General features: G+C 37.4%; 1 protein-coding gene across 1 annotated transcript in view; it reads left to right on the top strand.

Moving 5' to 3' along the window:
• ZSWIM6 (zinc finger SWIM-type containing 6) overlaps positions 1-13,471 on the top strand; it is a 221,542-nt gene that overhangs the window by 155,736 nt on the left and 52,335 nt on the right. The window contains exons 3-4 of the mRNA XM_024123181.2: positions 1,609-1,757; positions 5,320-5,470. Of these exons, the coding sequence (XP_023978949.1) occupies positions 1,609-1,757; positions 5,320-5,470 (300 nt within the window). The remainder of the gene's footprint in view (positions 1-1,608; positions 1,758-5,319; positions 5,471-13,471) is intronic.

The following is a 13,471-nucleotide window of genomic DNA, read 5'->3' on the forward strand; positions in this document are numbered from 1 at the left end:
TCCTGCCTTAATTTATCTTCTAATCTACTTAAGGCAGATCTCAGCTCAAATTCCATTTCCTCAAGATATGCTTATTCTGCCAATTCAAGGCCGGGTCAGAGCTCTCTGATACAATCTCCTGGTACTTTGTCCTCTTCTATAAACAATTAGTTCACTTATTATTATATATTTGTATGTGTGATTATTACATTTGATATTTATTTCACATACTTAAAACAGTGTTTCTCATATAGTGGATTGTAACCCATTATACATTATGAAATCAGTTTTAAAAATTATGACAAGCCTTTTAAAAAAATGAAATAGTATAGAAAATATCAGACCTCTTCACTTACAATAAGGGTATTTTTTCATCATGCCTTTGCTTCAGATTAGTAAATAGGTGTGATCATATAAGTGTCCAGATACACAGGTGTATTGAGTATGATATAAATTATATTTCTTATTGTGGGTCTTAGTCAAAAAAGTTTGAAAGCCATTGAACTAGATGTTAAATTCTGTGAGGAGAGGAATTCTATTTTGTACCCCAGTCCATCCCCAAGTCTAGCAGAGGGCACTCACTCAGTAAATATGTCGGCTGAATGAATGAAAGCACACTTTTTTTCAGGGAGATTCACAGACCCATTGTCTTCCTCCTAGGGGCTAATGGACCCTGGTTCTAAGCATATGTTAGTGATTATTTCCTCAGCCAATCGAGTCTGCATTAGATCATTAAAAGAAAAGAAGTGTAGAACCACACCTACAAATGTATTTTTTTAAGGGTTGATAAGGCAATGAAACACTATTGAGAAGAGATTTTAGATTTAGTTTTTGTAGTACTTATTAATCTTAGGCCTTAAATACCATTTTATTTTATTTTATTAATAAATAATGAAACAATTTTCACCTGCCTAAATATCTGGGTAATTTTTGAGTTTCTAAGGTAGTCTACACACAGGGCTTATTACATAGCTGTTATCTTTTATGTGTACTTCAGCAATAAAATATTTACGCAGTTTTGGCAAGGTGATACTACAACCTGGGTTAGTACAACAGCTGCACTGCCTGTTACCATGTGGCTTGATTTCCCTTTTTAATCTTTGGTTTTCTGCAACTAAAGACTTATGTCAGCATGTAGTTTATACAGCAGCAGATAATGGTGAAAGCTTCTTGAATTAACATAGTAAAGAGAAATACGCTGCTGAGTTTACTTTGTTTCATATTTTTCTGATGTCTCTGAAAAACATTTTACTAACGTGTCCTACACAGTAGAGCTTTTATAAACATCACATATTTACAATGAGACATTTTAGTGAATTTTTTTTCTTTAGGGAACCTGTAAACTCATCTCCAAAGGTATAGTCTCTGATCTTAAAGGGAAACATCTCAGCTCTAAAGTCATCCATCGCCCTTTGGCTTAGCACAAATCAGCAAAGTTCTGGCAATAAAAGAATAATTTTTACATTTATTTTCGGTCATACATTTGTATGTATATTGAAATTGAGATTGGATTAAAAAGTGTTTAGGCAAAAAATAAAGAATCTTAATTCTTTTCAAGTTTATTATCAGAGCCCTTTTAGCCCAGAGTTTTTCCTAGCATATGTGTTATTTTTTTCTTTCTATTTCTAGGTGCTCCTGATCCAACAGCAGGTGCTAGTATAGATGATGAAAACTGCTGGCACTTAGATGAAGAGCAGGTTCAAGAACAGGTTAAACTGTTCCTTTCCCAGGGCGGGTACCACGGATCAGGGAAGCAGCTTAATTTGCTCTTTGCAAAGGTATGACTTTTTATTTTTAAAGAAATATTCTAAATATATACATTTATAGAAAGTATATATGATCATGTTTACAATAGGATAAAGGCTTCTTTTTAAATTCTTATTTATTTTTTTAAGAACTGGGAATTCCCTGGCGTTCCAGTGGTTAGAACTTGGTGCTTTCATTGCCAGGGCCCCGGTTCAATCCTTGGTCGGGGAACTGAGATCCCGCAAGCCATGTGGCATGGCCGGGGCGGGGAGGGGGGTAGAATAGACTAAGTTATTATCAACCGTTAGAGACTTCCGTGTTGTAATGCAAGCATTAATTTACCTAGGTGTCTTTACACAAGATATGGGCCATTTTTGTCTTTCTCAGCTCTTATTAATAAAACGGTGGCAATTTATACAATTTTGAAAAGCTGTTCAGTACTAAAAATAAAATAGCTTAATGTTATTTGAAATGCCATCTTTTCAAGCTTTTTCTTCTTCTAGTTAATTTTCCCAAGTAGAGCATACCTTTGAATATAGTCCTTAAGATGTGCTTTATATAATTAGTTTAATGTCAGTATCTTTAAATTAGTTTCAAGAGCATAAACTTTGGAGTCATACAAACCTGGGTTTAAATCTCAGTTCTAAATCTTATTGAGTGTATGTACCTTGGCAAGTTATTTAAGTCAGTTTCCTCATCTATAAAATTAGCTAATAGTAGCATATCCATTCAAGTTGTTGTGATTATGGTGTTAAATTATAATGGTGTCTAACAGTAGTTGGGCCTTGGTAAATGTTAATTTTCATCACCAAAATTTGATAGCCTAAGAAACAAAGTTATCTTCATTATAAGTTCATTGTGAACAGAAGCTGTGTCTGTTGCTTTACACAGAACTCTTAGTACCATAAACACATGTCTAAATACTGGATAAAATGCTTTTTAAATAATATTAAAGCAATGTCTTTTCATTGGGGGTACAGCCATCTTTATAGATAACGTATTCAAATTGGTTTTAAGGGAACAGATAACTGTGTTCATTGATATTTCTGTTAAACAACTTCTCTAATATTCATAATAATTAAAAGCTTTTTTAGTTCAGAAGAATTAGCATAAACTCTGTTACTGCTTATAGCCAGAAATTAGTGTATTCTGATTAATGAAAACCCTTTAAATGAAGATTTATCCCGGGACTTCCCTGGTGGTTCAGTGGTTAAAACTCCATGCTCCCAATGCAGGGGACACGGGCTCAATCCCTGGTCAGAGAACTAAGATCCAGCATGCCGCGTGGTGCAGCCTTAAAAAAAAAAAAAAAGATTTATTCCATATACCATACTTAGATTGCCAATTTTTCAAGAATTAGATTACAGTAAAAATACATTTAACTCTAAAATTATTTCACATGATTTAATCATTCTTTGGTAATTCATAGGCACTTCAGACTCTTGTAATACCTCACAGTCAACAGCCTGAAAATTAATTACCATTAGGCTGTAATTAATGTATATGTATTTGAGTGTTGGTTAATAGTTCTGGTTTGTATGCTTAATAGTAAAGCATTTATTTTCATTGCTATTGCTAACTGAGTAGTAGGTTAGAAATTTATTAGGAAAATAAATACTAATTAAATCCATGATATATAGAGGTAATATTAAAGTTTTGGTAAATTTAGACACACAGGAAGTATTTCATAGATTCTCATATCAGCAGAGAGTACACTGTGGCCTAGTGGAAGCAATGTGAAAGAGGTATTAGACTGACCTGCAGTTGCTGTTTTTATCCTTATATATTATGTACACATTGTGTATGCCATATGAAGTAAGAGCAACTTCTAATTTTGGAAATGGCATAACTTCCAGAGTTAAGGCAGATCTGGGTTCAGATTCCAGTTGTTCCTCTTGTCCTTTGGACAAGTTACTTTACTTCTGAGGGATGGCTTTATAATTTGTAAAATGGGAATTATAATCTGGCCTACTTTATATGGTTGTTGTGAAGCTTAAAAGGTAAGTATGAATGTAAAACTCTTTAGCAAGATGTCCGATAAATGGCAACTCCATTTCTTTCTCCTTTTTAGTACTTCTTAAGATTACTGAAAAAACCCTCCTGGAAGCATACGCTTGTGATTCAGTGCAGAAGTACATTTGAGTTCTCTACAAGGCTCAAATTCTGAAGCCTGGTTTGGGGGCAGGGTTCCATTACTTGTCAGGATACAGGACGGAGGCAGAACCTATTGATCTAGAGGTTTAGGCTGCTTTATTGAAGATCTGCTGTTTCCTCCTTCATGTGGCTTTCACATAGAAAGAATTTTGGATAAAAGGACTCCCTTCTCCTTATCTACTACTTATGACCTTGCTCCACTAATTTTCTACACAGAGAACTGATGTTCAGCTGGGATTCCTATTCATTGAACACATAGCGGTACATACTTTAAGAATGGATGGATTCATTTAGGATTTCCTATAGAGCAACTTAGCCTTGTGTTTCTTTTCTTGTTTTCTCGTTTATTTGGGAAATGTAACAGAAGAATAATGGACAGAGCTTGAGGTTCCAGCAGAGAAGCCAAGTTAACTTACTAGGTCAGTGGTTATGATTCCGCTTCAAGGATTGCTCATTTGGAGCAAGAGAGTTCTGAACCTACAGCCCTTTACATTTCCTCTTACCATTGCAAAAACAGTCCCATCTGAATGAATAGAAGTATGCTGTTGCTCTTTACATGGGAATCCTTGGTGAGAAGGAATCTAGTGAAATTACTAATTTACCTAAAAAAATGAAGCACTTGTAGAACTTGTACTTGAATATACTAAAAACCACTGAAAGAGGTTTAAATTGTACAGTTTAAATTGGTGAATTGTATGTACGTGAATTATGTCTCAATAAAGCTTTTTTTTTAAAAAAATGGAAGGACAGATGCTATTATTATAAACACTATCAGATCAATTTAGAAGATCTCTAAAGAGTTCTCAGTACAGTGTTTTAGACTCTACTACTCTGGTGGTAAGTGCAATCAGTTAGGGAGTCAGGAAGGTGCCAAATGGTTTGTTTATTTTGGTATTATTTTTCTGTAGGCTGAGAAAAACATTTTGGGGGAAAATTGGGAAGTTACGCAAATTTCATTTCCTCGTGTGGATTCTAAAACATAATTTTAAAAAATTAATGGTCAGTTCTCTGATTAAATTGCCATTTAGGACAGAGGCTCATTTTTTCGTTGTTTTTTTCTTTTTTTAAGGTGTTTTTTTTTTTTTTTTTTTGATGCGGACCTTTTTAAATTTTTTTAAAAGTCTTTATTGAGTTTGTTACATTACAGCTTCTGTTTTATATTTTGTTTTTTTGGCTGCGAGGCATGTGGGACCTTAGCTCCCTGACCAGGGATTGAACCCTCACCCCCTGCATTGGAAGGTGAAGTCTTAACCACTGGGCCACCACGGAAGTCCCTCAGAGGCTCGTTTTTAACAACTTTTGTTTGCTTAAGAAGGATGGTGTCAAGACTTCACCACCACCACCACCCCACCCTCCCTCCCCAAAGAAATAAAGTAGTCTGTCTCTGTATTGCTGTTCATTTTTTAACATTTTTCTGAAGGTCTGTTTTTTCCCCACTAGGTGCGGGAGATGTTGAAGATGAGGGACTCAAATGGGGCCCGAATGTTGACTTTGATAACAGAGCAGTTCATGGCCGACCCTCGTCTGTCACTTTGGAGGCAACAAGGCACCGCAATGACTGACAAATATAGGCAGCTCTGGGATGAGCTGGGTAAGTATAAATTTCCTGATGGATTGCCATTGAGTTGTGTGTGGACAAAGACCATGGTTGAATGTTTAAAGAGCATGGTCAGAGTACTGCAGAAGAGAGAGCTACTTTTATATGAACTTGTTGCCATTATACACTGGTTAGAAGAATAGGAAGAATGAGGCATTTGCAGGAACCAATCTTGGCAGTGTTTTTGGGGAATTTTCTGATGTTGAGGAAAGCAAGCACGGGATCTGCTTTTAAATATTTGAAAAAAAAAAAGCTGTATTTCAAAACAGGTATTTGGTATAATAGAACTGATTACTTATTTCTAGACTGATACTATAATCAGTTCAGCTAAAATTTGGCTGTTTTCCCCTTTTGCCCACATTAAAAGTATCAAAAGTAGCTTGAATATTCATTTTATTTTTTTCGTTATTATTGACTTCGATGAACTGTTGATTGTCAGAATGGAAAAGACACGGCAAACTCTAATTTTTATTGCTTCCCAAATCCGTGGTGGTAAAGATATAAATATAGCAGGTGGTTAAAAAAATGAGAAATCTACTATTCATGTTTACTGGGAAGTTTGGTGGGGGGTGACTCTTGTTACTCAGTGCTCATTGCTAGGGAAATTAATAATGTATTTGTTATCTTGTCTATTAAGAAATCTATATGTGACAAATGGAATTTTTGGCAAATATTTTGTCAATGCCTGTATTAATTTTACGTTATGCATATATTTATTAGAAGATCCTAGTTTCAGTGTAATTGAATAGTAGAAGTCTTCATACCTTCACCTTCTGTCTTCCTCTTGGCTAATGATGGAACACATCATGCTATTGATCCCATGTCTAGACCAAGAGAGGCTGATGTCTGTGAAGATACCACATGATAATAATGCTTGGAAGGGACCTTTGAGATGAACTGTTACAGATAAGGAAACTGAAGTCTGAGGAGGTTAGAAGACTTCCACAAAATGACATAGTGTGACCTAGGGTTGTACAGCAGGTTGGTAGAGAATTGGACACCAAAGTTTCCTTTTTCCCATTAATAGGATGTATGTTCAGGAACTGGGCTGTGGATGACAAACTCTTGTTTGTTTTGTTGTTTGTTTTTTAACGTGCGTCTGCTATTTGCCAGCTGTTAGGTATTTGTTGACCTTTTCCCCTAATATTTTTATTAAGTATCTTGTAATAGCTTAATCTTAGTACTTCCCTTGGGTCACCTGAAGTAATGCTTACTGGCCTTTCCCTCAATCAAAATTTAAATCAATCTGTAACTACAGTGGATCCTTTCAATGTATTGGAAGGAAATGTTTGGGGGCCCGGTGTGGTGGTTGGAGAACACCAGTGTAATGCATGGTTTAAACAAAAATTTTTATAGAATACTGAGTGATTTACAAGTAAAGACTCCTCAGTCTTGTAACTCTGTAGTAACTGTTGAATTGACTAGTTGGTTTATGGCAGTAAAAAGGATTAGCATTAAAAAAAACCACTATTATTGGATTAATATTAAATGAATAAAATTTAAAGAGCTTTGGTACTTAAGGAAGTTAGAATTAACAAATAACTAATTAGAAAAAAAATACCAACTAAATTTTTTGGTTACCAAAAAAAAAAAATGTACAAGTGATATAGTTAAATAAAATTTTCAGGGTTTGCATTTAATCCATTAGTCCTATTTCACTTTTGCAAGTTGGCTTTGAAAATTATGTACCTCAGCCCTCAATCAAAAGGATTAATTCTCATTAGGTGGAAGTTTCCACTAGCTAATGCTAGTTATACCCTCTGATGGACTACTTTTCTAGTTATGGACCAGGCTTTAAACAAGTTCTTTGATTTCAGTCCAGGATGAAGAATACATATTCTTGCCCTGTATTTTCTTTTTTCACAAATCACCCTCCCTCCCCCGAACCCAATCATCACTAGAATGCTATAAATTCTCCTACATACTGTGATGGTGAGAGCAGAGGTCACTTGCCATTTTAATGAGTTCTAAGTTCTGTGAAGAATCTCATGTAGGAGTAACAATAGTTATCACATCTTAATATTCATTCACCAAAAAAGTTAACTAAAAGTTGCTTCTGGACTACAAAAGGAAAGAATTTTGCTTCTTAAGAAAATGGGGGAATTTGACTTTGTGCCCCTGCACAGGGCTCACATTGCTTCAAGGCTCTGCTTTGGAATTAAATGCTGAGCACTGCCAGATGCCAGACATTGAGAAGAGGCTGAGTTTTGTCGGCAAATGGGATCTGCAAGTTAATTGGTGTTTTCTGCAGGCTTCTGGCTGTGAAATGAAATTGGAAGCCCTTTAGCCACATGGATAATACAGGACCTGAATACAAATGTCACATGTCACCATCAGGACCCACTGTGAGACAATAGTGTTCCCACTCCAACACTGCACCATTATGGATCATTTAAATATGGGGATTACATTTAAACTAAAAGCCCCATTTGCCTTTTACTGCAATTTAAATGTCCTCTTAGCAAAAGCTAAGTGACAAATCAAATGAAAAAAGTGCCCACATTTTTAAAGCTGTAATGCAAAACAACCTTTTATTGCTTCTCATGTGCCACGAATGAATCATTATACTTGTCAACCCTAAACCAAGCCATAATTGGAGCAGCTACTGTTATCAAAGTAGGGCCGCTCTGTGACAGCTTAATAAAGCTGAAACTGTTAAATTAAATCTCAGATGCCTAACTCCTTAGCACCGGTAGATTCGATAGGTCCATTTCTGGCAATGGCCAGTACCCCAGGAGAAAAAAAATTCCTGGCATGAAAGCCTTAATCTGATGAAAGTGTACTAGTAAGAGTATCTTAGCCAAGTAACTGCTTCTTGGCAGAGAGATTTAGAGGCATCAGATTGTCAGCCAGATTACAAAATTGTATTTTTTCATAGGATCAGATATCCCCTTCCCCAAGATTTACAACTTTTTGAGTATATGTGATTTATTAAAATTTAATTACCGATGTTTCAAAATTAGTTTTAAAAATAACATATATTCATTTAACTCTTTCTTTCTTTCAAATAAAGATACGCATACTTATTTGAGATAGCAAAAGGCCCAATTTCTTTGCCCCATCCTCTGGCTAACAAAGGAATGATTATGCTCAGTTCTTTTCTAAAATAAATGCCTATGATATTCATTTGGTCTGAGTTAATTTTTCTGATTTACTCCCTGATTTTCATAATGTAGTGTGAAATAGATACAGATGCATACTATTAAGATCCTGTTTAGTGCATCTCATTTACAGATACATTTATCTTGCATGTGAATCGGTTTTTCTTATATTAATTTTACTTTCTCTACATAATGTTCATTTTCCCAAACATATGGCAGTCTTCTGAAGATGAGTGTTGTTGTATCACGATCAGCTATAAGAACATGTATATATTAAAATCTTAAGACAGCCCATTGCAACAGTAGAGGCTGCATATTTGGTAGTGGCTACACATCTTTGGTAGAGCTATAGAATACATACCTTTTCAGTTGTGTTCTTTACTTCATGCAGATTTTCTGGAATACGGATCACAGAAATAACCCTTGGATCTCAAGAGTTATTTCAAGCCCAGTGCAGATTGGTGAGCACACCTACTGTTAGCCCTAATGGCTGTCTGTTCAGCACACTTAATTACCGTGGGGGTCTTTAGGGATGAGGGGATATATTGTAACCTCTCATCTGTGTTGATGGTTCTCTTTCCTTAAATGTCTTCCAAGACTGTAATTTTATTTTGCTTCATAAAACTATAGGCTGTGGCTGCCAGTCTATTAAAACCTAATTAAAATGGATGTCATTAGAGGAAACAGTTAAATAAGATTTAATTACAGTTTTAGCACAGGGAAAAATTCTTAAATTTTCATTTTCATAATATGTGTTGCATACTACGTTTCCCCCCGCAAATTTTAAACACTTTCTCTCTGAGCTGAGTCATGTGTTTTGCTCTCTAGCATGTAACCTTGTTTCTTTGGGAGAGGCTGGGCTGCCATTGCAAGCGCCTTACTGCTCTGAGCTGTGCTCACTCAGTTCACAAGAACAAGGTGGTATCTCTGAGCTCTTTTCAAAGCTTTTGATACAGGTACCTCACTGTGTGTGAGCAGAAATAGCCATAGTTAGATGTTTCTTTCTAGTTTGCATTTCCTTATTAGGCAATAGATATAATATTCCTTGGTAGGGTGCTGGATAGATAGAGTGGGTATAAAGATTCGGGGTACTTGGAATCAGGATAAATCTACATTCAGCAGTAGAGAACTTAGCCCACCCATTGGGACCACAGATATTGCAAAGTACTAAAAATTACCTACTCCATGGACCTAGAACCCTGTCCCAGCTGTCATTGCAGATACAAGTATTGGCCTCTTTTGCACCCACCCACATTATTCTTGAATAAGGAAGAAAACATGCTTAAGTCACACATTCAAAATGGTACTCTAAGTAACAGGAGGGCCTTTGTGCACAGCCAGAACTAAGATTCTAAAGGCTCTGCTTTGGAGGTAATTTTGGAGAAATTTCTGGGATATGCCATCTTACATCTCCTAAAGCAAAAGGCTTAGTAATTCCCCCCACTGTTTGGAGCCCCTTACTTAGTTTCTATGGTAAATTCAAACTCAGGCTTTCCACATTTTGAAGTTGATGGTGGCTAGTGAATAGACTAAGGAGTGACTGCTTCTCATTGAGAACTGGAAAGCATTCCAGTGTAGTTTGCCGTATAAGTTGATATGTCTTTGCTAGTGCAGTGGAGAAAACAGCAATTCCCAGAGCCCCCTTGCAGCAAAAAGATGTCAGTACAGACTTGGAAACTTCCATGTAGCTGTAAGTGTAGTATGTAATCCTAATGAACCACATATCAGGGATTGCTTGTCACCTACCAGTTTGTCTTCCCTGGGTGCAAGGAGAATATAGCTTAACCACTTACACCATTTCTATGCCTTCCTGTTAACTCCTCTTTCCAGAAGTCTTGTTGTGGTTTCCCAATCAGTATGTATTAAGCACTTGCTATGTCAAGGAGAATAGATATATTAAATATTTGATTTTACCATTGATGATGGTACTGGGAGTATGGAGGGAGTAGAGATACAATCATCAGGAGAAAGGCGAAATTCGAACAGGCTTGAATGAACTGAAGAGCACTTTGATAGAGTAATTTATTCACATATTAGTGAATAAGTAGACTGAACTTAACATGGTTTTACAGGAATGTTCATGGAGGTGAGTTGTAGGGAAGAAGTAGTGAGAATACTACAGAAAGAAGGAATAACATGAAGACAGGGAGAACTCAATGCGGGATGGTGTAAAAGGTTCAAACTCATTATCCAAAATGTTGTTTTTAAGATTTTCAGTTCAACCTTGTTATTCTTCGTTGTTACTTAACTTCAGGGGGAGGAGGAGGAGAGAGAGTAGACATTACAGGATCTAGATTTTTGCTTTGTTTTATTTTCCATTTTGGTCCAGCTACTAAACATAACGCAGATGCCAACAATTATTTATCAGGCACTATGCTAAGCACTTAATGCATGCATTATTTTATTCTTAAAACAACCCTGTGAGATAGGTAGTTATTAGCCCCAGTTTTATAGCCAAGAAAACTGAGGTACAAGGAGACCAGATAACTTGCCTAAGGTCACAGCAGCAGAGCAGGAATTTGATCCTATGTGTCAGTGACTTCAAAGACTTTACCACTAAACTAGATACCATCCTCAACTTATTTTAAAAGACTAATATGCCTCTCTTCCTGGCAGTCTCTCTCCTCAGAGGAGAATAGGGACAAAGTCCAGCTCACCTAGATGGCAGTAAATCCTGCAAAAGCTGTCTGTCCTGCCATGGGTCCACCCGCCCCATGGTCCCACAGTCCTGATTGCAGTTGTCAGCAGAGCTTACCTAGTCTAGTTGCCCATCTGTGTTCACAGGGGCTCTCTAACTTCAGACTCTGAAAAAACACACTAATGTAGAGTAGCCAAATACATGCTATTGATTGAGAACTGTATTATGTAGTAAGTGTATCATAATATACAGATACTACATACTGTAGATGGGATACATTGAAGTTTTGGTCTCATTTTCCAGTCCCTTCTGTTATGGAGCCAGTGAAAACCCTTAGGTCACTGTCATTGTCCTGGACTGTGTTTATCTCCTGTGGTCTGTACGCTCCGCAGAGCCCCTCCTGCACATGGGCTGGGCCATCCTGCTCTGGGATGGGGTTGTATGCTCCTGTCTCAGCCTCTGTTTTTCCCCTCATTATTCGGAGCTCCCTCTAAATACAGAGGCTTTGTCAATTGTATTGCTCAGGAGGCTTTGCTTCCCTCCAGCACTGTTCTCAGAATGTCTATCTGCTGCTGGGTCCTCATTACTGGGGCCTGGTTTCTTTCTCTGTTGTGTGGTCCTACTGCTATTTGTCTCTTAAAACTGAGACCTCTGTGTTCTTGGGTCAGAGGGCTCTGGGTTCTGTTCTGCTGTGGGGATGGGAAGAGGGGTTTATTCTCTGCTGCTTTAAGTAGGCAGAGTAATTTCTAGTTTGGGTCAGAAGTTAACCAAAAGAGAGAATGCATATTTCTATATGGTGGGCAAATCTACGATAAATACTTCCTGTGTAATACCATCAACCATCCTTCTCTTGACTGCAGCTGCTAAGCCTTAATTATACATTCAATACCCTGTATGAGAAATAGTGAAAATAAAGAGAAAAATTTAAAAATACGTATTAATAGAAAATAGTAGATTCTCGGGATTAAAAGAGATCTTTACAGATGATTTGATCCTATTTAGCCAACTGGAGACTCTTAATGATATTCATTGTCTAAATTATTTAGGTGTACAATTGAATAATTTTAACAACACTTGGGGATCACCCCCTTGTTTGTTTTCATAAAACTCTTCTAAGTATAGACCACAGAGATTTGACTAGGAGTTAAGATGTAATACACTTTAGTGTTCTATGTTATACATGTAGTGTGCTGGTAGCATTGTTTGTACCAAGAATAAATTCCAGTTACTTTCTTTTATGCCATGAGTCCATCGGTGGTAGATTTTGTTCTCACATTCGTGGCTAATAGGAATGTCAGAGCATTGGTATAATGTGTTCTTTTCTTCCACACAACAATTTCAGAAAAGTTCTCTCCTTACTTTTCTCACTTCTTAAAAGTTAGTATTGCACTTGCCCTCAAGAAACTGCCACCAAAGGGAAATCTGGCTGGGGGAGTCTCCTTCCTAGAATGTGGATCTCTAGAGCGTCCCATCGTGGTAGAGCATAGGAGGAGTGAGGGAGTAAAAACGAAGAAAGACAGGCTGGGGATCATTTCCTTTCACCATTTCTTACCCTGAAGTGGCAGCATACAAAAATTAACGAGGTCTGAGAAGCCTCATTTTAAGCCATCTGCGATTCCCAGGGGCTTCACGGGGAATCAAGGATGCCAGGAGCTAGAATGAAAGAAGTGGAAGCCAAGGGAGGACTGCAGCAGCCACTTAGGCTGTTCTCTGCATGTGCTGGCACCTAGCAAGGTGCTTTGCAAATGTTGTCATGGTTCATTTAAGCTTAGGTGGGCTAATGAGGTCGGGGGAGAACCCAAGGAAAGGAATAATGGTTGTCACTCAGATAGGGAGTTCAGACCCTGCCTCGCAGAGCCCCCTGGGGTGGGGCGGGAGGGAGAAGAGTGTGGTAGGAGGAGGCAGGGCCTTCTCCTGCCGGTACAGCGCCTCCTGCCTCTTTACACACTAGGCTTTCCACTAAGATTTCTCTAGGACAAAGGATTCTGAGATTTAAAATACGTGCTTGACAGTGACTATCTTCAGTAGGCTTTATTTTTTTTTAACATCTTTATTGGAGTATAATTGCTTTACAATGGTGTGTTAGTTTCTGCTTTATAACAAAGTGAATCAGTTATACATATACATATGTTCCCATATCTCCTCCCCCTTGCATCTCCCTCCCACCCTCCCTATCCCACCCATCTAGGTGGTCACAAACCACTGAGCTGATCTTCCTGTGCTATGCGGCTGCTTCCCACTAGCTATCTATTTTAC

This window comes from Physeter macrocephalus, chromosome 8 (genome assembly GCF_002837175.3).
Source record: "Physeter macrocephalus isolate SW-GA chromosome 8, ASM283717v5, whole genome shotgun sequence".
In the NCBI taxonomy this organism is placed as follows: Eukaryota; Metazoa; Chordata; class Mammalia; order Artiodactyla; family Physeteridae; genus Physeter; species Physeter macrocephalus.